Source organism: Schistosoma mansoni, chromosome W (genome assembly GCF_000237925.1).
Source record: "Schistosoma mansoni strain Puerto Rico chromosome W, complete genome".
NCBI classification, from domain to species: Eukaryota; Metazoa; Platyhelminthes; class Trematoda; order Strigeidida; family Schistosomatidae; genus Schistosoma; species Schistosoma mansoni.
Genome location: NC_031502.1, coordinates 13,912,280 through 13,939,123, shown reverse-complemented (window position 1 = coordinate 13,939,123; position 26,844 = coordinate 13,912,280). Strand labels below are relative to the sequence as shown.

The 26,844-nt window shown below is 37.6% G+C and overlaps 1 protein-coding gene across 1 annotated transcript; it reads left to right on the top strand.

Moving 5' to 3' along the window:
- Nucleotides 1-1,148: 1,148 nt before the first annotated feature.
- Nucleotides 1,149-26,633, top strand: Smp_044470 (hypothetical protein). The gene is made up of 7 exons (XM_018788639.1): nt 1,149-1,208; nt 4,056-4,214; nt 4,250-4,495; nt 10,213-10,404; nt 14,992-15,350; nt 18,366-18,534; nt 26,208-26,633. Exons 3-7 carry the CDS (start codon nt 4,424-4,426, stop codon nt 26,223-26,225), a joined length of 810 nt encoding a protein of 269 aa, XP_018654162.1. The 5' UTR covers nt 1,149-1,208; nt 4,056-4,214; nt 4,250-4,423; the 3' UTR covers nt 26,226-26,633.
- The last annotated feature ends 211 nt before the right edge of the window (nt 26,634-26,844 follow it).

Genomic DNA, 26,844 nt, shown 5'->3' with positions numbered 1-26,844 from the left:
TATATGTAGTTTCAAATCTGCCGATGATTTGTTGGCATCGTTCCAAAAATTGTGTTTCTAGTAAGAACTATTCGCAAGACGAAAATACCTTGCCGTTGAACACGGAGAAGCAAAAGAGGTCAGTTCAATAATCTTACTAAAATTTTGTAGAGGTGCATTGAAGCGTAAAGAAGGGTTTCTTTACAATTCGGTTGACATGGATATCGCAAAGATGCAGGCTGGGAATAGCCGCGTTCATTATCCCAAGTTTCGGTCGTTTGACAATGTTGTCTCTCCGATTGCCAAATACGTTTCTTTAATTCGTAGATGTGAATTAAGTAGTTCAACACAATAAGACATCTGTATTATTTCGCAGCTCTCTTCAGATGACATGGGCACATCATAATTGCAATTACATTATGACGATTGACGCTCTAGCATCTGCAAACTACTCATAACGTTGTACAACAATACGCTTTTGTTTTCAATAAAAATTTTGAAACATATACCATATTCTACGTACAATACATTTTTCGTGTGCTGTGTTGTGGGAATGAAGGCGGACACAGATGTTTGGGATGATGACAAAAGCGTTTTAAAAGGAGGTGCAAAACGACGTCCGTATGTTTATAGGCGAAAAGTAGACAATTCAGCGGATATTTAGGCGACAAGCAGACAATTCGACGGATACTTAGTGGAAAAGTAGACAATTCGGCGGATACTCAATGGAAAAGTAGACAATTTAACGACACTTGAAACACAGAGCGACATAAAGGGTAAATTTCGCTTTATTTCCCGCGCACAGGCGAAAAAGCAGACATTTTAGCACTTTTCCCTCTTATTTTCCAAAGCATTTTCCCCTTTATTAGTTGTTTGGGAAGTAACATCTGCTCGAAATTCGTTTTGCTTTAAAAAAACAGAACAGGATGCCATTGACAAAAATTATACCACAAATTTATTCAAAATGGAAAAATTTTCCCCAAAATGGGGAGGTTGGGAAGTTACGAAGTAACAATAGGTTCAAAGTGTGCACCACAAGACTTGGATTTTTTGGTTTTTCTGTATCGAAAGATCACTTTCATACAAGAAAACCTGATATTCGTGCTACTCAACAGACCCTCAGCAATTGAAATACGGAGTGACCGCCTCGTGTCAGGCCGTTTAAGGTCGCTAAAACGAAACGGCGGGCGGGTTTGAAGGCGCACTGACTTATTTACCTTGCCCTAATAGTACGTATTACAATTTGACTGGATAACGTTTAGGCACTATAACTGATGTCAGTTCGTGATGAAACATTGAATCTTATTTCTAACCCTAACGTTCAACTGTAAATACTAATACTAATCCCCCGCACTAATGTATAACCCTCATATATTGCTGGTAAGTAGGTAGGTATTTTCAAGGTCATTTTTGCGTCACTAATGAGTCGTGCAGAAATCATATTCGCACCGTATGAAATTCGTTTGTGTTTCTACGATATCAGTTGTGGATTAGTTAGCTGTCGGATAACTAAGTTACTAAAATTTAAATGTTAATCAACATAGTATGCACCTATATGTAAATGTTTGTATTGAGATGTTTTGAGTCCGATTAAGTGTATATTGGTAAATGAAAAACTCATATACCACCTTATCTTTATTAATCTTTACATAGCCCCTAATGAATGTAAACATATGTAAGTATAAACCACAACATTAGCGCTAAATATCGAAAGTATTATAATGACAAATATGACTAGATTTTGACATTATGTGATCCTAGTTTTATCTGGACAGTTTGGTAGGCCACTTTTCGCAGCCGTAAAGTAGAACAGAGTGAACTGCGCAGTATACTCACCCCTAATTGGTAGATGGATATCTCGCCTTCGCCACATGTGACGTAAGTTAGCAAAAGCCGAAGGAGTTTTTTGAAGCTGTGCAAAGAGATTTCGCCAGACACCAACCCATTAGGACTGATCAGAATTCCAAGATAAGTGAAGTGAGCGACAAGCATCACTGAGCGTTTCACTCCCTATCCCTAGTTCAGGTGTTGACTCAGGCTAGTCCTGGAGTAACAATTTACATTTAGAGGGGAGAGAAACATATCCCAAACATCCTTGCATTGCTACTTAATGCTACCACGTGTTACGTATGCCTGAACACTGATTACCACGACGCTCATTGCTGACTGGTATTGGGAATGGTTGGGAGAGAGTTAAGAGCGACCAAACCAAAACATTGCATCAGTGCTTGGAGTCACTAACTTCTAGTCTGAGCCATGTTGGTAAGTGCAGGCTACTTGGTTGGGGTCCGCTTCACTATCGTAATCAATGGTTGGAGACTCTGTTTGACGGCTCAGAATCAATCACAATGGCGTAGGTGTCAGTCAGTCACAACGTAGAACTTCGTACGTACGTACATTAATTAAAGTTGCCATACCACATTTGCACAGAGATGCAGTTGTCTATTCAAGTCCCATAGTGGTAGAAGTAGTAAGAGTATAAGCAGTAATGTGAATGATTGGGGTTTGAAGAGATTACTGAAGGAGTATAATCCAGTGAAATAAATTTGAAAAGAGAAAATAATAGAAACATGAAGAATTCAGAAGATTAGAATTTGGTAGAACACAGAGAGTGGATGCACCTTCGCCATTGCAAACGATTTTGAGCCATGTCATTCAAGGTCTGTAACCATCGGCTGCTATCATCTCGCGGATCCCAACCAGGTAGTCTACACCTACCAACATGGCTCAGTCCACTTGTCAGTGACTTCATGGATTTGTGCCACGTTTTGGTCTGGCCGCCCCTAGCTTTCTTCCAACCTACTCCTACACCATAAAACATCGCACGTCGGGGCAGTCGGTGGTTGGGCATACGTAACACGTGTCCCATCCACCTCAACTGATGAGGTTTCACTACTTCATCAATCGGTTCGCCATCCTTACCTAGTACCCGTTTCTTAACAACTGCATTACTTACCCGGTGGTCCAAGAATATACGAGCAATGCTTTGAAGACACCTATGATCGAATACCAGTAGCCTACGAATATCCTTTACTCTTACCGGCCATGTTTGACAGCCATAAAGTAGGACGGAACGAACTGCTGCACAGTAAATCCGTTCTCTGGTTGGTAGACGGTTATCTCTCCTGCACCATAAATGACGCGAGTTGGCGAAAGCTAGACGAGCCTTCTGTATCCGTGCTGAGATTTCGTCACACACCAGACCACAAGGGCTGGTGAGACTCCCAAGATAAGTGAAGCGGTCAACACGCTCAACTACTTCACTCCATATCATTAATTCGGGTGTCGATGTAACCCAATCCCGAAGTAACATTTTGCATTTCGAGGGGGAGAATCGCATCCCGAACATGCCTGCATTGTTGCTTACTGTGGTCAGAAGACTGCATTTTGTCAGCGTCTTTATCAAATAGAACTATGTCATCGGCATATTCTAAGTCAACAAGTGAATCTCCTGGTAGGAGTTCAACTTCTCTAAATTTAGATTAGGAAAATGTTATTTGTAAAAGCACCTTCCGCGTACTCGAATCGTTTGCCCTAGCGGTGCGAGGTGATAAAGGAACATGAGAAGGGATAGTCGTGGAGATAAGAGAGTTATTAGGAGGTGTATGAAGGATTTAAATGTGACCAACTTGGTCTAGTGTGTTGTTACAGGTATGAGGGGTGATTTCTCTTCCTGGCTGCCCGCACCATGGAAGGGTATTTATTGATGGACCTGAAAAAGAAGTTGAATTAATGTCGGTGTTAACGACCTGGAGGCGTGACCTCAGAGTCTAAGGGACAACTGCCTGAGGCCGGTAGCGCACGACTTTTTTGTCAGCTGAATATCGGAGTGTTAATCCGGCTTTTTCCAAATCTCAAATATTGAAAAGTCGGTTTATTTCACTAGAAAATCTAAAGGGCTTAATCTGTCTTTTGGATTAACTGGGAATAGGAAAGGGATAAGGCATTGCAGTATCCAATATATTTTGAAAACAGAGGTGAAAATATGTTGTCTTATCGTTTTATTTCGAAACTGACAAAATTATTCTACTAAAAATCATTTCTAGATTCCTCACTATTGTTTTTTTTACTTTCAGAAATCCTCACTTAATTGTTAGTTTGATCCACTGTTGAAGCTGTTCAGAAATTTAGCACTTAACACGTAGTAAACTAATGAAAATTTGGAGAATAGTGAAGTTCATGTTAGTGAACTAATTTGAACAAGCTTTCACACATACTGCTCTCGGACTAGCGGGGTATGTAACCCATGCTAAAATCTACTAAATTCCAGACAAATGTAGTCATCACTTCTGAAGAGTTTGTAGAAGCAGAGTACTTTTCCATTTTCAAACTTGGGAGCGGCAACTAATGATAAAAGTGCTCGTCCATATTTTACCAAAGAGAAAAAACATGTTTATTCAGAGTGTACCTTGCTTCAAAAGAGTAAAACAAACGATAGTTCATAATGAGGAGTTTGAGGCATTGCAGGGAAAGGATAATGATGGCGATTAGACACACGAATATACATCTAGATATGGTAGGCTATCAAAGACTATTAATGATTCCTTTTTTATTCATTTAATTTTATTAGGCATATGTTTTAAAAATCAAACTTCACATTCTATTTTTTAACCATCCAGATTAATTTATTTATTCATATTAAATGGTAAGGTAACGCATTAATTCGCATTTATTACCAAGAGGACGCAGAGAAAACTAAAGTTTTGCCCTCCCACAAGGCAATTTACCAGTATTTATAAAAAAGAACGAGTCAACATAACTAGATTACCTAATACTTTATTATAACACAAATAACATTTGATGATTAAAAAGGTCGAGGTTTTATAATAAGTGAGGAGCGACAGCAGAGAACAGTGGCTCACAAAGATGTTTAATTGTTAGTCTAACCCCACGTATTTTAGACGCAGACTTTGTGGCTAGGATATGCAGAATAAACTTAACTAATCTGTAATACTTTAAGTGATATGAATAAAAATAGATTGTTTATTTTCCTTAACCCTAAATATACCATTCTATGGTTTTTATACTTGTGTTTTAGAAAATATTCCTGAGTGTGTTATATTGATACACGTTTGGATTGTTAAAATGTTAAGAAGTGCACGTCAGTAAACGTGATGTTCAATGATACAGTGTTATCAACTGATAACTGGTCACAATGACGATTTACTGAAAAAAGCCTACACAAGAACTGTCTTTAACGTAGTAGGAAAGGCCTTAGCGAATTCGAAGTGCAAGGGGGTAGCTAGATCTGATGGCTTGACACGACATTTTCAATGATTGTGGTCCAGTCCCTCATGATCAGCATAAAAGAATACGTTTGACCAATATAGTGTTTAAAGTATTAGTCTTAATAATCATCCAACGTTTAATTAGAGCTTGTAAGTAGCAAATCTAAGTAAACAAGACTGGCTTCAGATCTGGACGCAGATGTATCCACCAAATATTCGCCTATTTTCAGGTCCTCGATGCCCAGGAATGGTGATATCTCTTGGCCTAAAGGTAGTATTCGACTCTGAGTTTTATTGTAGTTTTTGTAATTAAGAAATGTTCTGAAGAGGTAAATAAGCTATGAAAGACTTTTTGGTGGAACACTACTGACCCATTCAGTGCTGATGGCGAACTGTAATCTGAAATGGATACGTGGAGTTGTACTCGTCAAAACTACATATTATTAAGCTTCATCATAGATGTCATTTAAGTAAACACCTTCGTTTGAATTCTCAGGATTTATCTAACCAAATGGTTTACTCGTCAGATAAGAATACGGAGATGATGTAGGTCTGTTTGTTGTAGACTAATACAAAGTAAAGTCTTCTGAACACCTCAAACAACAGTGCAAGAGTATTTTACATGTGTCTGATTTTATATACTAGATTTTCCTTCAGCACTGGTCTGCGTCAGCGCCTAGATTGATGAAGGGGAGTGAAATTATCAAGGTTATTGATCACTGTACCTAGAGGTCTCTTTAGCTCTGACAGGTTACTTACTCGCTCCTGTTACCCCTCATGAAAGAGCATAGGCTGACCACAAGCATTCCCCATCCAACCCTGTCCTCGACAATCCTTTCCAGTTGTTATTCATCCTTTTGACGTCTTCTTCCAATTCTCGACGCAGTATGTTCTTTAGTCCTCCTCTTTTCCGTTTGCATTCAGGATTCCATGTTAGAGCTTGCCTTGTGGTGAACTTTGATGATTTCAGCAATATATTTCCTCCAATCCACTTTCAGAGTCTTTTCCTAATTTCCTCTTCAGCTGGAAGCTGGTTTGTTCTCTCCCACAGTAGGTTGTTGCTTATGGTATCCGGCCAATAGACATTGAGTATCTTGCGCAAACAGTTATTTGTAACAACTTGTACATTTTTGATGATAGTTGTGGTAGTTCTTCAAGTTTCAGCTCCGTACAGTAGGACTGTCTTGATATTCGTATTGAAGATTCTGTTTTTGATATTGGTTGACAGTTATTTTGAGTTCCATATGTTTTTTAACTGGAAGGTTAGGGTCTAATAAAATCTCGTCATGAAACTAAAATTTTCTTTTAACTGTTTCAGACTTGCATCACCTGTAGCAGAAGCTTGATATCCACCTGACCATTAAAAACAGTACGCTCCACAGCAGTTTCTTCTCCTAGTTTATGGTTATAAAACGCTTTCAAAAGTAGAGGGAGTTCGAAGTTCACTAGTATTTGATCATGAATTTCTTCAAAAAATTGTGACCACTAAGTAGTGTTGAGGTTCGACGTAACTACTAGACAGATGGTTTAACAATTGGTAGGATTATCAGTCTTCATTAACTTAACTGGTTGGCAACATATATTACCATCTACTATGCTCGATGTTGTCCGTTTTAAGAGTAGGCTGAATTACCGTGATTGTTTTCCTATCTGCGGTCCGCGAGACTATTAATCAAAAATTAGAGACGCTGGGTAAAATGGCTAGAGTCCAGTTATATGCAGCAGATGTATATACTCCTCGTCTTCCTTAGATTCTGAATCTTAAAGTTATTCTATACCTTTCGTTGCTCAAACTCAGTCTTTCTTCTTCATACCTGCTTTCTTTTTAATATCACTGACTACCACTACTAACGCCGCTACTACCTTCTCGATGATTTCATCTCGCTGCACTGATGCATAACAATGTAGAACGATGCACATACGTACCAGGTTCTACGTTACATATGTCAAACTGATTTCATCAGGTTAATAGAAGACATCAATTTTAGCTCAACGCACGTAGTTTATTTTTACATAGAGTCTTTATCCAAGTTTGTTTAACTTAAAGAGGCTATTGATACCATATCCAGTCGAGCTAATAGAAGTGATTTTCCCACCTTGAAGTATTGTTGGGAGTATCATTACTGTCACTACAATTTGAGTTGATTCACGACTGGTTTTGCTATTACTAAAGATCTATTATCATTTTGTCCATCCTATTGATAACAAGTTGTACATGTTCCCTGTGGATGATTACTCCGCAATCACTTTCGTTAAGTCATCATAGAGTCAGTCAGTCAGCAGCAACGTAGGACCTGCACATATATACATCGGTCCAAGTTGCCAAACTTCATTAGCACAAGATGAACACCGGATCGATAGCAGTTAGCTCAATGGTAGTAAGCTCTGACTCAACTGGTAGTGTTCGAGTAAAGAGCCCTCACAAGGTTTATGTACTTCTGAGGCACGTCTTTCAATGACAGATACTGCCACAGAACCTCTCGGTCTACAGAGTCAAATTCTGTTTTTAAGTCAAGAAAAGCTATCACTGTTGAAAGCCGATAAACACGCATGTGTTCTATGATCTGATGAATAGTGAATATGTGGTCGATTCAGCCACGACAAGGTCTGAAGCCAGCCGTATTTTCTTATGTTTGCAGTTCACGAGTCTTTGCTAAGCGTCCGAAAATTATTGAGGGTAGTATTTTAAGTGCTATATTAGTTTGAATAATCCATCTATGGTTATCACAGGATGATGTTGATCCTTTCTTATGTATTGTGACGATCAGTGATTGCGACCAGTCATATGGAATTACTTCCAACTCCCAGGTTTGAGCTAAAATGCTAGTCAACCTAATCGTTAAAACCGGACCTCCATCTTTAAAGACCTCTGGAGTTAATCCATCTAGACCAGCTACTCTCCCTCGTTTCAGACTAACTATAACCTTTGAACTTCAATTAGAGTCGGGGGTCCTATTTCAATGTTTTATTCAGGCTGTATGGGAATGGTGAGTAGTTGAAACCCAGCTGAACTGCTCCTTAAAATGTTCCGCCCATCGTTCGAAACATCTAGTCTGAGAGCAGATAAGTGTCGTCTTTTTCCGAGATTGTCTCGCTTACAATTGACTTCTTAATTCCGGTTTCTTTTATTACTCTGATAATCTGTCTTGTGTTTCCTACAGCCGCTGCTTCTTCCATCTCTTTTGCTTTCGTTGCCCACCACTGCTCCCGATCGTTCCGTAGACTTTTGTTTAATCTAAATCTGATTTTTTTCGCTCTTCATCGTGTTCAGAGCCTGATAGGATAAGTTTACGAGAGTCTATCAGTGCAATAGATGTAGCAAAAATCCACTGGTTTTTCGTAACTTCAAATAACTAATAGATGTCGTTGCTGTTTCCACAGCTGTTCCTATATCTTTCCAAGCAATATCCGGGTCAGCCTCGTTTTCGAAGTTGCCTAAGTGTGACTTTGGTTATTCATTGAATGTACCTTTGACCTTCTCGTCGCTGAGTTCAACTCTAATGGGTCTTCTTAATGTGGCTTTTCTGCGTCCAGTAAGATACAGACAAATACGTGCTCGTATTACAGCATGATCAGAGTCTAAACATGAATCCCAGAACAAGCGACAGTCTTCAATCGAGCCTCTCCAACGATGACTGATGGTAATATGGTCTATTTGAGTCCATTGTTGGTTTGGTGCAGAGTTACTATATTAGATAATATCTCTCCTTATGCTTAAAATTAGTGCTTGTTAAGAATAAATGATTGTCTGACCACAGTTGCAACAGACGATCACCATTATCTGTTCTCTGAACCAGAATACAAAACTACCTACCTAAATGTCTTTGTTTGGCTTAAGCTACCTACTTGGGCATTAAAGTCACCTGCTACGAGTACTATGTCTGAATGTTTAGCTTTTTGAAGAAGTTCAGAAAGCTTTCTGAAAAATTCATCTTTTACTTCATCCGGGCTGCAGTCAACGAGAGCGTAGGCAGAAATGACGAAAAGGCAACAGCGTGTGTTTCCATCCTTCCGAGTTCTTATGCAGCAGTTTAGCCAAACAACTCATAGGAGACTGTTAACAAGGATCCATTCTAAAAGTGCTTGTTCAGCTCCCATCTTGGGTGTCATGCCTACACCCGTCCGTCCACTAGAACCTGCCATCGGGCAGCCAGATAAACGAAGGATGTATCTTATCGGCTCCTCGTTTTGACAAAGTGAGGTTAAATGAATGATTATACTTGTATCCTGTATGCGTGTTTCGGAGTTATATCATATATCAGTGGTACGAGATTCTAGGGTCTTATCCAAGGAGGCTTGCTGGCTGATTTGAGTAGGGTACGTACGTTGAAAGCTCCAATGTGTATTTTGGAGTGAGGTTTCAGTAGACCTGGGACAGTATTTCGCTCGCAAGAATCGTCAGTCATTGTGACACTTGAGGAGGAAGTTCGGAGTTCAAGGTCGAGGTAGGAAGAATGCTAGGAATTGAAAAAGGAAATTGATTATGAATACAATGGTTTTGAGTGCTTATTGCCGTCACACCTCTGTACAGTCAGCAGTACGACTTCGCTCTTGGACATTAAGTTAGCTGCTTTTAGTCTTATCACTCTTCAACCTACCTGCCGGACATGGTATAAACTTGAGGAACGATTTTCTCTGCCGGTATAGTCCGACTGGTTCATCACGACAGGAAAGCCCGACCACCACGTCAAGGTTGCAGCTACAGTCGGGAAGTTATTTTAGAAACTGAACTTGTATAGTTGTGGGAAGTAGTCATGACTATTCTTTATCAGCAAACCAAGCTGTTTACTGGATTTTTCACATAAAATAATTGGTTTATAAAATTAATACTTATGGGGGAGTGTAAGATCTTTGTTAGTGAAGTCGTTTCACTTTGTCTCATAATACTTGTCGGTTTTTATTTGCGAAAATTGGTGTTTTTTTTAAAGTTAATGTAATGTTTATAGTGTTCTCAATCGTACATATAACACTAAAGGCACATGTTCTCTTTTTCGTTACTAAATAGGATCACGTCACGAAGACTGTTACAACTGAATTTCTGAATTTATTCAGCCATATGTTGCCAGCAATTTTTTCTTTTAAGCTGGTTGGTGTAATGCGAGAACTAATTAAAGCTACAGCTGATTCTGGCACTGAATTAGCTGTTCATCAATATCTTATGGTGTATCTAATATTTGTTCACGCTGTCATACTACAAGTAATCATTATTTTACTCAAAATTTGAATCTCTTTCCATTTATCTAATATCTTTCCACATCGTAATGTACTGGTTCACTGAACTATTGCGGTCACTGCTTCCTTAAAGTGTATTGGGGTTTCTTTTTTTGAGGATATGAGAGAAATGTTTATGTCATTCATTCTTCACTATTATTAAAAACAATTGTTTGTTAACTTCAATGATTAATACATATTGGTTTGAGTCAATACGACTTTTTTATATTTAAGTACAATACTACATGCTATTAATACTTTATTTATATTACTTTTGTTCTTATTCACTCACAAACATATCTTCTTCCTTGAAAACAGTTGTGTGAATGAGTTTCGTCTTTAGCGATTTGCGTGTTGATCAACTTACATTTTTCTCAACTCAGTTTTTCAATATGCTATAAGTAATGTTGTTTCAATCAAGTGAATGCTAACGTTTATTTTGGGATTGGGTAACAGATTATATTAGTTTTTACGTTGCTTGACTACGACAGATGTTCAGTATATTGTGTTCTAGCTCTAGATTGTTCAGAATCTAGTGCGATTTTCCTAATCCTTAGAAGTTATATGTCATGTATAAATTTATTTATATGGACCCAAAAGCTAAATATGACTCCTCTTTTATCTTAGTAAATCATGGATTCAGTTAAGTTTAGTCCTATTTGCATTACAATAATGTATTCTTTGTTTTCCATGTATTGATATTTAACCTTCAGATGTTTAAGGTAATCAAACTTCAAGATGTTCGATTTGTCTTTATATACTAAGTAATATAATTTCTCGGTCTACATTTTAGGTTTTTGTAGGTTAATAAAGTAAAGAGCACAACTATGAAGATGAATATTAATAAATAGAACACTTTTTCTCTCTCCCGCTACCTACCTACACGTCCATCATAAGTACTTAGTTACTTAAAATTTCATTTTACGTCTCCTTGCTCCCCTCTTTCTTTTTGTTCTCATTGTGTTTACTTTTATTTTACAACACACACATCACTCCTCTGGTGGAAATTTCGTCTTATCTAAACGACCTCAAGTCACTGACTGGTTAGAAGTCGACTGTTACGACCGAATACGGATCCTTAACCAGACTTTCCAAAGCTATGTGTATCATTCAAACTGACTCGTTCAACGTTCACACATCATTGGAGATCGGAAAATAGTTAGGGTTGGCTGTCTTTGAATCGTCTCAATATCGATGTCCGTTGTCTATCCGACGCCTATAGTTAAGATTAGCAGGATTTCCCGAGTTCTCTCTGCATCTGTTGATCCGGAAGACTTATTTCACGTGCGTTTATCGGGGACTAAGAGGTATCTTCGTCCGGTTTGTCTGGCGTTGGTGTCGCATTAAATACCATAGCAAAGGCAGCTCTAATCCTCTGCTAATGGTTGATTATTTGCCATTAGATCAGAAAGCCCTATCAAAATGCGAAGAGACTGGTGTGAGAAACTATCTGTTCGTTATCTCAGCCTACGTCCCAACAGATCACAGCTTGGATTCAATCAAGGATGAGCCCTACCACCGGTTAAGCGATCTTCGGGGAGCGCGTCCGATAGATACTGTGATGTTAGCCGGAGATGTAAGTGCGCAGGTGGAGCTTCTAGACACAAAAGGGTCGTTTGGGTAGCCAATGCGGAATCACTGGTCGCAAGTCAGACAACGGTGACCTCCACCTGTAGCTGTATGCAGACCACAACCTGTCTCTAGCCACTACTAACTTTCGGGACAGTCATTGCCAATGCGATACCTGGCGTCCTTCCTCTGCATCTCAACACTGGACTCAGACTGATCACATAGCAACCAGCTACCACAGGTGTGGTCGTGTAAGGGACTGTCGTTCCTTTTGGAGCCCTTACCTGGAGCCCAATCATGCCCTCGTTTTCAGAAGTTTTATCTTAAGTTTTAATGGCCCAAAAGTTCATCATCAAACGGATTGATGTAAGTAAGCCGGTTTCAGCTTCCGTCTCAGTCAAATATCGAACTGGGCTAGGTTCAAGACTAGTTATCAACTTACGAAAATTTAAAGATGAGCACTGGCTGTATTTGCATGACGCAATAAAAAATTGTGATTAAAGTTGCTCGAGGTTAATAAACACTGGTTTTACATAGACTCGTTATAACTCCTTAAAGCAAGTCGGTCTACTTCGACTAACCACGAGTTTGACGCGGGCCCTTACATAAGGAAATTTTGCGTAAGGACCGAGAAGCCTGATGGTTGGAGCATGCTAACTAGTTGAAAAAGGCATCTGATAGCTACCAAAAGCTCTTCTAACTCGACCGAACCACTGGCAGCAAGAAATGTGGTGTGAGGGAAATGACATATGAAGCTGATAGGATGCCAATCAATAGCATCCACCGATGTCTTAGGAGATAGACTTAGTTCTTCGAGGAACAGTTCGGGTTGTCTGCTGTCTTGGCGACATCGGTCAGACCGTTTTGTCCTCAGTCGCCTGTGACGACTGATTCTTCGAGCGATTCGGAAGTCCTCATAGGACTCTAATTTCTGAAGAACCATAAATCACTAAACCCGGAGGATTTACTTTCAGGTCTTTTTGAGGATGGTCGAGAGAACCTCTAGTCAGGAAACTGACTGGATTGTTTGGAAGAATGTTTCGACATCCTAGAATTAAGCGACAGTCTTCCCTACCTTTAAAATGGTTCACGTCATCTGCGCAATAACTATTGGACGATAAGTCTAGTTCCAATTGGGTTCAAATTATTGATAGATTGTTCAGAACCCTTGAATGATTGATTCGAGGGAAACAAGCTGGTTTTCGTTCTGGTTGAAGAAGTGTTGATCACATTTCAATCCTCTGCTAAATGCCACATCACCATCATACTTATTGAAGGCGAAGCATCGTTGTTTTCCTCGATATCAGGATCTCCTTTTATTCGTTGAACAGGACTGTCCTCTGTGGTTGTTGAAAAAGGGTGTGCTTGAGAAGTTCATTACCATATTGAAGAGTTTATATAGAAACACCTCAGTCAGTGTGAGGGCATAAAACCACTCCACCCTACCTAATTCCATTCGAGTAGTTGGATTAGACAGAGTTTCCCAAGCTCACTATTCATGTTCAACTTTGCCTAAAGTGACATTCTGGAAACAGCTTTGATAGAAGTATGCAGTAGCGATGGGTATCTATTACCTGAAGGAAAACTTCCATGTTGAGTATGCGGATGATGTAGTCTTACTGTGCGAGGATACCCATGCCATGCAATTCGAATTTGGTTGGAAGTGTCCGTAGGTATGGTACGTGCCCCACACCTAAGTGCAAAGCACATCTACAGGACTAACAGGAACCTGTACCTGCACTCACTCTTGGTAGTGGGCGGCAAGACGTAGTCAAGAAGTCTGTATATTTGGGTAGCTGTTTAAGTTCAGGTGATGATATTAATTTACGTATAGTGAAATACAGAGTGGCTGATCTCAAACTCGGGCATCTTTGGCGCGTTCGTGACGTTGGTCTTGTTGTAGAAGGTCGGGTCTACAACGCGTTCTGCTGTATGGTTATAAAACCAGGCTTCCGAGTTGAGGATTTTAAGTGACTATCGTTGTCTCGAAAGATTTCTGACATTCATTGGTAACACCATGTTAGGAATTCAGAGGTTCGGGGATGTGTGTTCGATTGCAGTTAGATTGTTACCGTCTTGAAACACCGAATTCTGTGGCTTGGATATGCACTATGAATGTCGTCCCAGCGAATCCCATGTTGTTCATTATTTGCCAATGCTTAGACTTGTTGGAAAGAGCAGAGATGTGGTCGGTGTATGACATGGTGTCGTGGTATGAAAGAATGCTGTACAGGACTATCGTGTTGTTCCAAACTGATACCGTTAAAGAGGCCACTTAATAACTATTTCGTCGTATTTTCGGGTTTTCTGATCATGTATGCTATCAACTGAAGCTAGGAATCATCAGCCATCAGAATTCATCTCATTCTCTCAAATCTTTTGAAATCGAGTTTGTTTAAAAATCTGAAATCAAAATTAAACGTATACTTATAAATTTTGACGAAACATCAAAATAATTGACTTTGCAAAACAACCATCTTTTAGTAACAATAAATCTTGTGTTAATGAAACTTTCGGGTACACTGACGTTAGTACCTTTAGAACCAATAAATGTTTTCGCTCTCAGTCAAATACGATTAATCCCACTTTCTTAACCTTTTTGCACTGTAAATGACCAACATTTAGTTAATTAGTTTCAGTTCATGGTTTAACTTCACTTCGAAATTTCGTACACAGTATTCTTCAATTCATTCCACTAAAGACTTAGCAATAGGATCATTCATAATTAAACAAATATATTTTCCACTAAGAGAAGCATCAGGTTATCACAGGGAATCAGTTTATTTGGATTGAATATTGCCCACCTAACAAGTAAAGCTGGTTCATTTGTCTTGTCAGGTTTTTCGTGAATATGTTTTTATGAATCAGTAGTCGGAGCCTTTAGCTGATCCTGCTTTCATATTGTCACCAAGATATTGGAATAAAGGTTTCTTCTATTTCAAAACTTAATCTGGTCAAGTACTGGTTGTAAGTCAGCCATACGTATCATTTTTGTTGTTGTCAGGATCTGTTAGAAACTTTAATGCATGTTTATTTCACTTTTTTAAGGACTATGGGATCTAATGAGGAATATCCTTCTCCATCAGGGAATCTACCACTTCAGTTTTCGGCTAAACGGATTTCCAAAGCTCGTAAGTCTGGTTCCGGAGACCACCAAAAATGCAGTCCGCTTAGAAAAAATCATGTTGACGATCCAAACGGCATTATCGTCGCTCCTCCCATTGATAGTCGAGAACTTGATCGCCTTAAATTCACTAACCCAGGTAGACAGATGGAAGAACTAGAAGTCGGTTGGTCCGAAGCAAATATGACACGAAGTGTTCGCAGACAAATGAGCGTTAAATCTAGTTATAAATCATCAGAGTAAATTAATGTTCTATGTCAATTTCCATTATAATTCTGAGCAACTAACAGTTTTAATATTTTAGCTTCAGGGCGTGTTGTATGCATTTAATTGGCATAAGCGTTTTAAGTCCTTTTTGAAACTTTACATCTGGGTTTTTATGATTACCCCATAACAAGAGTGAGGGAAATTGTATTATTCATTTGAAGACCATTTCAGTTATCCAATATCCTTCAATATCTGGATACTTTATTATTGGACAACCGTCTTCTAGTTATTGTACAACACTTGGAAATAGAATAGTTTTGGTTTCCTTCGTTCATCATGAATCAATTAATTGTTTCCGGATTATGCTCTTTGAAAATATCGCTTTATAAACCCAAATGTTTTTATTTTTGCATTACTGGAAATCTAGTTGTATGCAATATAAGTCAGCTACTGTTTAATTAAATGAATTTCAATGCACTGACAAAGTAGGTAATCGACTGAAGCTTTACTTATAGTCTTTGTAATTAGACGGGTCTGAGATCCGTTGTTTGTTGAACTATTTCGTCCTCATATTTCATCAGTTGGTTGCTAACTGGTTCTTTTCTTCTTGACTGATGTGATTGTTAACTGTCTGAGGACACTGGATTGGTCATTTTGTTACCTTTTTGAGCTCAACATTGACTACTGTTGGTGTTCTTATCACCGTAAATAACTGTTGGGTTCGCTCGGATAACGCACACAAGATTGATTGGAGTCAGACTATCTTAGCTCCAGATTTTTTAAAATATTACTTACGTGTATTTTACTAAATTTAAATTCAATGAAGTGTTCAGCACAAACCAACATTCCACTGGTCGACCTTTTCTCCAACGTATTATTCAAATGTCATACCTCCACAGCTAGTGCGAAAAGGACTTCGACCACTCTTCATGTCACTGTATTCACATTGACTTCCATCGTATCCTCCAGAAGTCATGTTTCCCCGCTCATCTTGTCCAAGGTCCCCGAGTTCGCCCTGTCCAGTTTAATTTATGTCTCTAAATTTCCGTTTCTTGAATGCATCTATCTCATTATATCCGCCTTGACTAATTTAGCCTCCATTTACAGAACTACTATAACCTCCTGGAGAACCCATAATGTCATTATAACTAACACAGGCCGCTGGTGACAAACATGGACGGCCGGTCATTTCTCGTTAATCTTAGTCGAGAGGTGCGTTTCCATTTGTTGTTTCATCTTTGGAACGAGGTCCTCGATCATGAACTTTGAGGATGTGCCCACTACTCATGGTCTCCATGTCACTACTTATCATATACAGAATGGAATATTCTGACCTGTTTGCGCCAAGCATTCTTTGAGACAATGTCCTTTTAGCTTCTTGGGACAGCTAGCTCAGGCCAGCCGCAGAATAAGTCTGACTCTCGCGCATCAATATGCAGAAGTTAATCATATTTTCGTCTTCGTTCACATTCCTTTGTGAGTACCCATTTCGTCTTACACAAGATGAAATTCTCTCACTATCTATTATGCATTTGGCCTCAAAGTTTAAGATTCATCATATCCTTTACTTGCGGACAAACTTTCCTCATATTTCAAATGGTCTGCAAGTCATTTTTAGCAGTCAGCATCCATTCAACGTCTCTGCTTTCGGAAATATTCCTTACCTCTCCCAGCTATTATCTCCAAAGAATAAAAAATCTAGTAGGAGCATCGGTTGTTTTGCAGTAAAATGCTCTAATTTCTGTGATCGACTATTTTGTTTGTTTCTCGAATTGTCTCGTTTCATGGTGGGTGGTGGCCAAGTTTGCTCTTCAACGGCTATGCAAGTTGAAGTTTTCATGGGACGACTAAGTTTGTAAAGAAGGACACAAAATATGGACGAGGTGGATAGCAGAAGCAATACATCTCAATGTATTGCTCTAACAATGTCGTTAAATGCAACAAGCTATTCCACAATTGAACTTCGAATGTTCAATGATGCTTCAAAGGATAACCGGAGCAGTAGGGTCTTTATCGCTCGAGCTTACCGAATAGTGTTTGCTGAAGCCAAATCAGCACTTATCAAAGTAGCAAGCAGACCACTTCTTGACCTGACACAGAGTGTTTGCTAGGAGAGATTTCAAAATTCATCTGTAAATAAATGACTATCACTGTATTCAGGACGGCGTACTAGACTCTTACTTATGGTGCTTTATAATATAAGTAATCTTTTCAGGAAATTCCCAATGATTTCGTTGATAGATTGTCTTGCTTGCAATTAGAGTATTTTCATTTGTTTCTGTGACGATACTTTTTCGAAAAAGACATATCAGCACTGTATTTATTGGACATGTGGATAGTAGGAAGTTCATTATTGCTGAACATCTGGTGTACAAATGGGGTGGTATTGACAACTATACTGTCAGTAACATCACTAATTCTGATTATACTCTCTTAATGGCTTTAAATAAAATGGAGCCTCCATCAATACCAACTAAAAACAACCGCTCAGAATTTCCGTTCAAGGTGTTTATAAGACTGGTGGTTTTCGTACTGTCCTTGTTGCTGTCGTTGAGACCGGGGTCACCGAGCTCGACAAAGTCAGCAATTTCTTCCCACCGGGATCGTCAAATGAAGTATATCGAGATCCTCCACGTAGCTGTACTCAGGGATTTCCGTGAAGACAATATTGGATTCAACGTAAATAACGTTTTAGTCACGGATTTCTATCAGAGATAAATGACGATCTGAGACGAATTAAATCTGGTGACTAATTAACAGTGAGCCTCGTGCCATCTTGGCTCCTGTGTTAAGATATTCTAGTAGTACCCATTACTCAATCGTCTTGCCGTCCGAGTTATAAAGCAAACAGTGGCTATTAGTTTGATAAAAGGCGTTAGATGCGGGCGAGACGACAAAGTCCGTTCAGACTGAAAAAATACAGTTTTCGGGTTTTTTTCTGACCTCAGGTACGTTATTCTAGCATGGCTTACAGTGCATTTTATCACTAAAAGAAAGGATTTTCCCGATCTATTTGTTACCTTCCTGTTTTCATCTACTATTAACAGTCGGTTGCATCCGTTATATGATTCTCGTGGCCGCCTTTTAGGAACTTTGGACTATAGTTGCGATTGTCTAAAATCTGAATGTCCTGGGTGTCATTTACCATGTCGTCGGTGCCATTCTACGTTTTGTGGAGCATCATGTCGAATTTATCGAACTTATCGTGTTAATGAAGTAAGTTCCTAATTGTTTCATATTAACGTTTTCCTCATGCATAGAAAGGTTTTTGTATTCAAGCTATTACAACTTTTAATACTCATTTCTTTTAGATTGTATTCAAGATAAGTCTGATTTTCATGAATTCATCTTAGTGCGCAGTTCTTTTGCTATCGGCAGTTTAATAGTTAACGTACTCAGCGCATGGCCATTTGGCTAAAGGCTTGGAACCCACCTCAGCTACTATAAATCGGATTACAAAAAAATATCCGAATACCTTACAAAAATCTGTATCCGAAAGGGGAATTACAGGAACTTGTATTTGATTATTGTGTTCCATTATTAAATTTATTTTTATTTAACTATCATTTAGTTAACACAACTGTTAGTGACATTAACAGTTTAAAATACAGTACGATCGTGATTTTATCGTCAATAATATTTACCTGAATGTCCATAATTTATACCTCTAAATGCAGTTTCAACTTCAAAATTGGTAGCTACCTTTAAATGTCGGTTACTCATCTCTCAAATCTGCCTAAATCATATTCTCATACTTAATTTCATTGTTTGCTGTATGAAGGATTTTACAGTTAGCTGGTTGGAGTCGGCAGGTATAAGCCCTACACACAGAGTTCGTGCTAGTTGACACTTACTAGGAAGGTGTATTTACCATTACAACTTGATCGATAAAATCCGATCAAAACAAAGGACTAGGCAAAAGTGATATTTATTACTATTTAATCAGTAATTAGTGTATGTTTTAGAGTAAATAGTTTCTTTTATATCAGCTGCTATGTCTTATGTTTGAACACTTGAAACTAACTTTCTAACCCCTTTCCAGTCCTCAGAAACCCTAATTTGTAGACACAATTCTGTGTTGACATGAAGATTTTATCCTTTATACAAACTAAAGCATTCCGAAGGGTGTAAGTTTTGTAGTATGCTTTAATTCTGAGAATGCTTGATAATGCACGCAGACCGAAGATTGGAAACAAACTGTGCTCCTAGCTTGTAAACATGTACCCTATATCCTGACAAATTTCTTTCCTCACTTGAACAGTTTACGTTATGCCTATCTGCCCTATCAATCTCTGTTGACTGTTTGAAATACATTTTTTAAATTTTCATGATTGATTCTTCAAGGTGACTCACAAAATGTGGCCCACCAGCATACGAGGTGCCACATGTTGCAAAGTAATTCGGAAAGAGAGCAAATTAGTCACACTCAGTACTAGAGATGCAGTTAATCCAATGAACTTAATGGATAAAAAAGGCATGTAAATTGAAAGTTAGAGCTTGAAATGAAATCCACAGTGAACAACGTATGCAGCATTCATACACCGACTGAACGAAGCAATGCTACATACTAAACATTCGGAGACAGATGCGTGACAAATTCATAGACTTGTATCTTATCCCGTAGTTGATTGAATTGATACCTGTAGATGTTGATTTCCTTTATATCTGACTCCAATAAATAGTATCCCGTTAACTGAGTATTTAACGCAGGCTAAATCTCCTAGTAGAATTATGGATTTACTTGAGATTATTCAAAAGCCTGAACACCAGTTATAGAGATAGTTTATTATTATAGATTATTAAAATCCGCAAGCATGCAAAAAGCGAGCAAACAGGGAAACGAGTGTTTGTGTTGAAAGTCCATATATATTTGAGTGTCAAGTGGTCGTGGATAAATTATTAATTGTCTGTGTGTTAAAAAACCAATGAGAGAATAGATTAAAGATTGATGTGCAGACACGCTCTCAATCAGACTCACACGTAAATTTACATAGTGGATTAGATGTATAAATTACGGTGAGCAGACAAATAATACAGTGGTTGAATGAGCTTACTACAACCCTATACTCATATTTATCATTAACCCATCTCTGCCTATTTCACTCTATGTCAACTCTTTTTATTATTATCCTTATGCTTTTATTTGCTCGTTGTAATGAGCATGTTTGCGTAGTCAACTTATTCATTTATTATGACCGTTATCTTGACCTCGTTTCTCTGCATTCCACTTTCAAGCATAGACTCTGCTTCATTCGAGTCAGATCCATCACTAGAAATGTAATCAATCCAATAAACCTAGTCTCGTTCAAGTCCAGTGTTCCACGATATTACTGAGTATAACGATTAAGTTATCTTTAAAAAATAAATTACAGAGCAGCTGAGTTATAAATAAGTAAACCTAATCTAAAGTGCGAAATTTTAGTAAAGATGATCTTTTGGATATTGAATTATAATTTAAACCATTAGAATCATAACCTCATACTTGCAAATTACTGAATTGATGAGGAGAACCATTTGGCCAAAACTATGCTTAAAATGCAGACAAGTCTTTTTCGATTTACAGAAGTAGAAAGTAGAATAACTTTATCCCACTTTACCTAATAAACACCATAATTCTATCCATCTGAAAAGAAATGTCGGAATTTTCTGGAAGTAACTAAAGCTGTAAGTCGTTGAGATGTAACAACCACCTGTATGAATCATCGATCAAATGCTCGAAAAACCATAACACAAACAAACAAGGAGCAATCAGCAGAACGTTTGCCAACAAATATTCAATACTTCACACATAGTTTGACTGGTTTTTCTTTGTTTGACTAGTATCGTGTGAGAGATGCTGATTCCAACTTTATGAAACTGGTAATGTCATTTTAAATTAAAAGTGTGATTAAGACTGAAAGATTTATCCGCAAAAAGCAGACATTGGGAAGATTCGGAAAAAAGAACAAGTGCCGACAGACTAAGAACAAGGATATCTCATCAATATACTAAAGGAACGAGATCTAGGCAAATATGAAAACTACAGAGGTTTCACACTACCATCGGTACCAGGAATAGTTTTCAACAGAGTATTGCTGAATTTAATGAAAGATTCAATAGACACCCAACTTTGAGATCAACAGACCGGATTCTGTAAAGATCGGTCGTGCACAGACCAAATCGCGACACTACGGATCATCGTTCAACAATCAACTAAGTGGAACCCATCACCATACACCAACTTCATTGACTATGAGAAGGCATTTGACAGCATGGATAGGAGAACCGTGTGAAATCTTCTTCGACACTATGGTGTACCTGAGAAGATTGTCACAATCATACAGAATTCTTGTGATGGACTACACTGCAAAGTCTTGGATGATTGGCTGCTGACAGACACATACTATGTAAGGACCAGTGTCAGACAAGGCTGCTTACTCTCGCGTTTCTTTTTTTTTCTGATAGTTGACTGGATTATGAAAACCTACACATCTGAGGGAAAGCACGCGATTCAATGGACAGCTTGGATGCAGCTTGAGGATTTCCATTTCTTAGATGACCTGGCTCTTTTATTCCATACACACCAACAAGTGTGGGTCAAGACAGACAGTTTAGCAGTAGACTCTGCAGCAGTAGGCCTCAACACACACAAGGGTAAAGGCAAGATCTTCAAATACAACATGGAAAACACCAACCCAATCACACTTGATGGAGAAACTCTGAAAGAGATGGAAGCTTTCACGTGCCTGGTCGGCATCATCGATGAACAAGAAGGATCCGACGCAGACGTAAAGGTAAGGATTGGCAAAGCAAGGACAGCATTCCTACAGTTGAAGAACATATAGAACTCAAAATAACTGTCAACCAATATCAAAAACAGAATCTTCAATACGAATATCAAGACAGTCCTACTGTACGGAGCTGAAACTTGAAGAACTACCACAACTATCATCAAAAATGTACAAGTAATTACGAACAACTGTTTGCACAATATACTCAATGTCTATTGGCCGGATACCATAAGCAACAACCTACTGTGGGAGAGAACAAACCAGCTTCCAGCTGAAGAGGAAATTAGGAAAAGACTCTGAAAGTGGATTGGAGGAAATATATTGCTGAAATCATCAAAGTTCACCACAAGGCAAGCTCTAACATGGAATCCTGAATGCAAACGGAAAAGAGGAGGACTAAAGAACATACTGCGTCGAGAATTGGAAGAAGACATCAAAAGGATGAATAACAACTGGAAAGGATTGTCGAGGACAGGGTTGGATGGGGAATGCTTGTGGTCAGCCTATGCTCTTTCATGAGGGGTAACAGGAGCGAGCAAGTAAGAATGAAATAGCTTTGCTAGGTATTTTAAAAAGAGGGAGCGAAAACCAATTTCTTAGACGCAACGAAGTCTAAGCCAGCGTACTAGGAATTATAGTTCACAGGGTATCATTAATTACAGGCTCTGACTGTTTCTTAGAAGAGTTTCCACGGTTGAATACAGAATATGCACAACAAACTCAGTAATATCATTACCTAGGTAATAATCTAGAATACCTGTTTTCGGTTATGATAAGAAATCGAAAGACCTCTGGACAGGATATAGGGTGAGGATAGATTTCATTAATTCTTCACTCTGCTAGCTCTAAGACGCATAAAGACGGCAGATCTGTAGATCTTGATTTCATATTAAGATTCAAGTCAACACTGAAAGTCAAATAAATTTCTTACCATAAATGGTATACATGTAGATCATCAACACAAACTTCAGGTAGAAGTTTTTGCTGATATTTTTCAGAAAAGTGATGAAAGCTCCACGTCCAAATCACCCAACTCAGAGAACAAATCTCCACCTAAAACAGCTGTTAGTGCCGATCCAGACGATGAGTACTGTCTCTACTCTGGGGCCTAGCGTCACTGACTCCATTGGGTCTGGTGTATATCGAGTTTGTAATACTTGATTAGAGTCTTGAACATGGATCTCAGATAAACAACACAAATCCTCCTTTTACTTCATAAACTTGTTTTAGGATTTTCGGAATATTTTTGCTATGACTTTATAAAAAATTAGGACGTATGCTAATTCGTTACGAATTTATGTCCAGCCTTTATCACGTGATTTATCCACCAATTGAAATACGACTTTTCTAACCTCAATACTGTGACAATCATTGACATTCGACTAGTATGAGCAGTCTAGCGTCCTTATTGATCCCATGTCCGCCTAGCCCTTCCAATTGAGTCCAGAACACCGATTACAGCTACTGCTATACGAATCTATGCGAACCATATATTTCAAGCATACTCGGCTTATATACTAGACAGACAGACCGCATCATACCATAAAATAGAAAATAACATTTGTACAAGATCAAGTCAAATGTGGCTGTGAACGTGGGATACGATAGTCAATAAACTGAGTATAATTTAGGAACAGTAATTCGTATAATAATAATTCATGGGTCAAAATGAAGCTTGTAATTAGATGAATATAGATATACATAATCTAATTACTCAATAGTTAAACAGTAAGAATATATATAAAATGATCGTCCATTAATAGGTCCTGGGAGTAACCTGTACTTATACCTTCGCTAGGATATAACAATTTTGATATCTAACCTATCTAGGTTCTGTGTTTGCTGTAACTCATCATCAGCACTTATGAAACGCTTGCTCTCTCGGAGGTTCATACTAGCATCGCTCATTCAAAGGCATTTCTGTTAAGTTTCTTCCTTTCACTTTAATAGCCTTATCTTTCCTCATTTTTCGTAAAATAGCAACATCACTTGTTAGTATCTCTTAAAGCTTCACTCTGCTTAAACCTATATTTATCATATTTACTAACAAGTTTTACTTGTTTGTCATCACTTTTTTTATTGAATTTTATGGGGGTTTTGCAGATCTTATATTAGTTGATTGAGAAATTCAGTTATACCGTTCAACAATGAAATCTGTTCTCTATAGATGTGATACATGTTCAGAATGTATTTGGTTAAGCGCTAACGACTTTAACAGATCATTAATGTCTAATGAAATCCCGATAATATAGACAGAGAGGTTTTGTTTAAGTGTTCATGTAGATGAGATTGTATATTTACCAGAATTCCTTTAATTGAGTTATGAAGTAGATAAAACGTATCTTAAGGAAGCAGATGAAACTGGGTTGTACGTTTCTTTATGGGATTTAAGCTACGCTTATAAGTAACTTTCAAAAGAAGCCCTTTAACAGGAGATGAATATCTTCCCATCGTGTGGTCTATCAACATATATTTCAATCGTATCACCGGTTTTATTGTGTGATAAAATCGACTGGTAATAAATAAGCCTTGCTTAAAACTAACAACGTTTATCTTGTGGTAGTTTTTTGATATAATAGATGACAGTTTTGAAGGTGAAAAGTCACTGTATTGACTACTGAACTCTTGAAAATAATTTCTGTTCACATGTGTTTTCATCACACCCGATAGTGTTTTGACTGTTGTGATTTCGAGTGTAGGCTATTTTCTATTGTTTATAACTTGATATTTCTGTTTGACTTAAAATTCCAAATTAAAGTATCTTCATTCTAATGTACATTCTTTGTTCAAATATTTTAATATTTATAATCATTTTATTATGAAAGTATTGAGTTAATTACTAGTTGTGAAATTCAGGAGGTACTGTAAGTTCATCGTGTGATAGTACTAATCGCAATTCTAATTTGGGTATATTCAGCTGAAAGTGTTTAAGAAAGATGATAATCATTTCTTAAACCTAGATCTAAACCATCAGCAAAATACGTTTCAACTTATTATGTTGAACTGATAACATTATCAATAAATTGAATCTAGTTCTTGCAAATTTTCCTACTTGGAGGTTGTTGTTTATGGTCCTGTAGTGGCCTGATCTTTTTGGACTTCATCGTTGTCACTGACTTCTCTTCAGCTGGAAAAACCAGCAAATAGCTGTTACGTTGGGACAGTAACCTTGATGAATTCACAAGTCTGCACATATCTATATTTTTAATAAAACTATTTGTTTGAACAACTATTTCTCAACTCCTCTATCCATGTACGTTTTAGGTGTTTATACGAATATTGGTTGATTTGTGTAATAACTATATGCTTGTATTAATATATCATACTATGCTTATTATATCCATTCAATATGATTACATTGGATTAGACGATTGACTGCTTGATTGTTTGGATTAATAATGTTCTGAATTTAATTTGATTGTTAATAATACTCTTGTCGTTCTTGTGGTAATACCACTATGGTTATTTTTGAATTGGAAGTGCTATTAAGAATTTGAAGTCATTAATACGGAAAGCACGCCCTATATATTCGTGGCAATGAGTAAATAGATGTTTTCTATATTAAACTCTACCCCAAAAATCCTAGCATTGTATTGACGCATATATATAAATATATATTTCAAATGTTTGAGACAAAATGGGTAGATTACTGCCTCATGGTTGTTCAACTGAAAATAATCAATGATTAGAATCACCAAATGTACTTCCTTTCGTACTCGTTAAACTGAAGCATAATTTTATATATTTTTTGTTGAAAATTACTAAATCTGTGAATATAAACCGTGGACCGTTGATGTAATGACGTTTATTTTTCAAAATATAAAAGCTCACTCATGAGACTCACTAAAAATTAACAGTTCTTGGAAAACCATGTTCATATTGTCGGAGAACACTTGCTTCGAAATTAGTCATCCGTTACCAAATGATTTGAACTCCACTATGAAGAAGCACTTTGTGTTGTATTTGGAATCTGGTATTTTCCTTATTCCAAGTATATTTGTTCATTTGGAAAACCGGTAAGACACTGAACCCATCTAATTTAACAGCAATCTTTTGTTTGTTGAATCGAGTTAAACATATTTTCTAATTATCTCGTTTACTTTCTTGTTTTTACTTTAGGTTAAACTGTTTATCTGACTTCATGAGTTCAATCGTTTGTCGTTATCCACCACTAAAGTTTTTTTACCATCTTTTTATCCAAATAAATTATTATTATTATTATTATTATTCAATGAGAGTTTTATGTCTCTACGTTTACTTTAAATATCAATTATCTCAGAAAAAATACGTGTATTTCCCGAATATAACATGAACATTTTAAATGTCTTCGCTCAAGCTTACTGCCATTTATTCAGCATGATTATTAGTCATACCCTCTATAAAAGCAATAATGAAAAGCGTTTAACTTCTTCCTAGGACATATTTCTCAGTGTGGACTGTTCATTTAATAACTGATAACAAATATTCATTGGAGGAATGTTAGATAACTGAAAGTACCACTAAATTATTTGCATTCTCTTTTCCAAAATAAATACTTTACTTTTTACGTTTGGGACTTTTAATGCAGTCTTTTGTACTGCTTTCTATTGTTTGTCGTGCACAAGATGAAAGTGGATCTTTTACAACCACTTTGTCGTTATGTAACCTGTTTATTTGAGTGAAATTATCAACAAACACAGAACCTAGATAGGTGAGATATCAAAATATTCCAAAAATCCTAAAACAAGTTTATGAAGTAAAAGGAGGATTTGTGTTG